Source organism: Trachymyrmex septentrionalis, unplaced genomic scaffold, assembly GCF_001594115.1.
Source record: "Trachymyrmex septentrionalis isolate Tsep2-gDNA-1 unplaced genomic scaffold, Tsep1.0 scaffold32, whole genome shotgun sequence".
Taxonomy (NCBI): Eukaryota; Metazoa; Arthropoda; class Insecta; order Hymenoptera; family Formicidae; genus Trachymyrmex; species Trachymyrmex septentrionalis.
The window spans coordinates 2,366,086-2,368,953 of record NW_017305485.1 but is presented as its reverse complement, the minus strand read 5'-3'; the positions used below and the strand labels follow the sequence as shown (position 1 = coordinate 2,368,953).

General features: G+C 25.2%; 1 protein-coding gene across 1 annotated transcript; it reads right to left on the bottom strand.

Annotated features, from left to right (window-relative positions):
• Nucleotides 1-1,142: 1,142 nt before the first annotated feature.
• On the bottom strand, nucleotides 1,143-1,799 carry LOC108749820. Its single transcript, XM_018488797.1, has 2 exons — nucleotides 1,486-1,799; nucleotides 1,143-1,371 (listed from the first exon to the last, which is right to left on the bottom strand). The coding sequence occupies exons 1-2, from the start codon at nucleotides 1,797-1,799 to the stop codon at nucleotides 1,143-1,145; spliced, it is 543 nt and encodes a 180-aa protein (XP_018344299.1).
• Between the last annotated feature and the right edge of the window lie 1,069 nt (nucleotides 1,800-2,868).

Here is a 2,868-nt window from a genome sequence, read left to right as displayed (position 1 = left end):
TTAACATAAGAAAGGTATTTGTGATCCAATATATTCAAGTACTGATAAAATTATTTATTTCATTATAAGTATTTTTATAAAAAGCTTCAGTTTGATAAAATTATAATTACTAATTATATTTTAAAACCTATCACTTTAACAATCGATAACATTATGGTCCGGGAAAAAATGTGTCGTATATGAGTATATATAATAATGAGTATATACAAAATTATATAAAATTATTTGTAAAATTAAACATATTTTATATACAATCATTTTATATATAATCATATGTAATGTATGTTCTTATATATAACATTTTTCAAAAGTGACAACTAAAATAGGAAGTTGATATAATTGCAACGTATTTAAACATTTATTTTAAGTACATATTGTATAAATATATACAAATATATATGCGCATGTAATACAAAAATTCGTAGACACATATCTAGGACTAATTATACTCTGCATGTAAATATTTTTAATTATACTACTTGTCTATAATATACTAATAATTTATTTGTTATAAAAATGATATTATATAATGAAGTATATAATTATATAATATTGTCATATGTATTACTGTGTAATACAAGTTTTCTTTGGCATTGAATATAATAATTATATACTATTTTATCAACATTTATTATTTTTACGTTATATTATTTTAAGCGCTAATAAAATATTGATTTGTTAAGTTGTTCTTTCGCAGCCATCTTATACTGATATGAAACATTTCATATCAAGAATAAATTTGATTGCAAGTACAAAACTTTATCTCAAATCAATTACATTATTATACAAATTAATTATATTTAAATGTGCGTTATATCATATAATAATTGATACATGCTTTAGAGAATGAATTAAATGTTATTCTTTTGTCGAATACTGTTATTTGAATCACATTCTTGTGAATGTTCGTCTTGAACCACTCATTTCTCCTTTAGATTAGTCTCAGTTCTCCTAATGTAAAGGAGAAATGAGGCTCGTTAATTGTCAACGTCAAGTTCCTACTAGATTGTATACGTCTAAATATAAACGTAATAGACATTTATTAGAAAATCAAAATCCGGCAATGTATTTTTTAGGGATAAATGTTAATTTAAGTGTCGATCTTCTTAATTTCGAGATGTATCCGCATCGTTACTAGATTATCAGTTATCATTACATATAGGATAGCAAGAGTAATATTCATATAATACTACTGGCATTTCTGATGTCTCTCTTATTACGGTTGCAGCTATTTCAAATATAGGTAGTACAGGTTGCGCTGCGTATACGTAGGGAGATGTACAAATGTTTCCACAGAAGAAACAATTACCAATTTTTTTTCTACTTATATATTCATTGAATTGATCATATCGAAAAAATATATGTTTATCTCTGTGAAAATATTAATTTTGTTTATTACAAATTATCAAATAGGAACTTGTGTGTAATATACCCTATTTTTGTTAAAATTACATTATAGTACACAAGTCAAAAAAAGCAACGTACCTGCAATATTGATGCAGAATTTTTGCTGAATACTGAATAAGGCTTGGGAATATTATCTCATTAATCCAAATTGGTGGACTGACTACTAATGGATTCATTGAAATATCTATAGTTTGCAATTGCAACTTAACGATTCCTATTGGCAGATACATTAACATGTTATGTGACAAATCCAAAATACTAAGATTTCGAACCTTTTCAATACCCTGTGGTAAATATCTCAATATGTTGTGACTCATTTTTAATTCTACTAAGGCATTCAAATCCCAAATGTATTCCGATATTTCGAGCAGCTGTAAATTAATGATATTCATGATGACCGTGCTATTAATTGTGAACTATTAATTATTATTTATGACACCGCTTTGATTAGTGATTGTCGTGATATCTTATAATGACTTACCGAATTATTACTTATATCTAGAAAACGTAAAGTTTTCTTAATGCTTGCTTCTTTTAGCCATATCCATCCAGAATATTGACTCAAACAATTATGTGATAAATTAAGCCGTCGAAGATATTGAAAAGCGCCGAATTTTCTAGGTAACACATCAATTTTACTATTTGATATATTCACATCTGTTAAATTTAGCCACCTTGTATTGTTTTTCAAGGTCAGTGGAATGATATTCAACTTTGAAAATAAATTTATTTCATTTGTCAAATCTTCTGAACATTGTTTCTTAATTGGTATATTGTATTGGTATACAAAAATTTTACAGCTTTTTCTCTTACATTTAACCTATATTGAAAATGATTATTGAAATTAGATATTTATAATTGGTAGTTATTATGCTACAAGTTTAAAATAATAATATTTAATATTATATAACTCTAACATATGTAACTTCTCGAGTGAAGTGATTAATCAGGGATAAAAATATTTTTTATTAATACATATTATAACAATTACTCACCATTGTAAAGACGATGTAATCTTATTATATTTATTTATTATTAAGAACCTGATAAATTTTGTAATTCACGTTGCTAATATACAAAATTTGAAGATCTTTATCGTGAAAATATAATTTGTTCCAAGATATCTGCAAAAAGCTATAAAAGTTATTTGATCTGAAATAATTTGATATATGTAAAAGCCGTATGAATTTTCATGATTTAGACTTAATAAACACTTACAAATTATTACCCAATAATTATTACCCAAAAATTATTATCCAATGTATCACACGTTCTATCTGGCAAATAAAATATTTATATTGAGAAAGGTCTGCTGCTCATTGTCTTGTTTTTATCATCCACTTGCTTGTTTTATTGCTGCTTTTGTAGAAAAATTTAGTACTCCATAGACTTGTAATTCTAAATTTATATTGCGGTTTTTTTTTTAACTAATAAATTAATTAAGGTGATGTTCTGACACGA

Coding starts and splice junctions, on each gene's coding strand:
- LOC108749820 (XM_018488797.1), bottom strand. CDS start 1,799: ATGAATATCATTAATTTACAGCTGCTCGAAATATCGGAATACATTTGG. Junction 1,372..1,485: donor ATTCTGCATCAATATTGCAG/GTACGTTGCTTT, acceptor ATATTTTCACAG/AGATAAACATATATTTTTTC.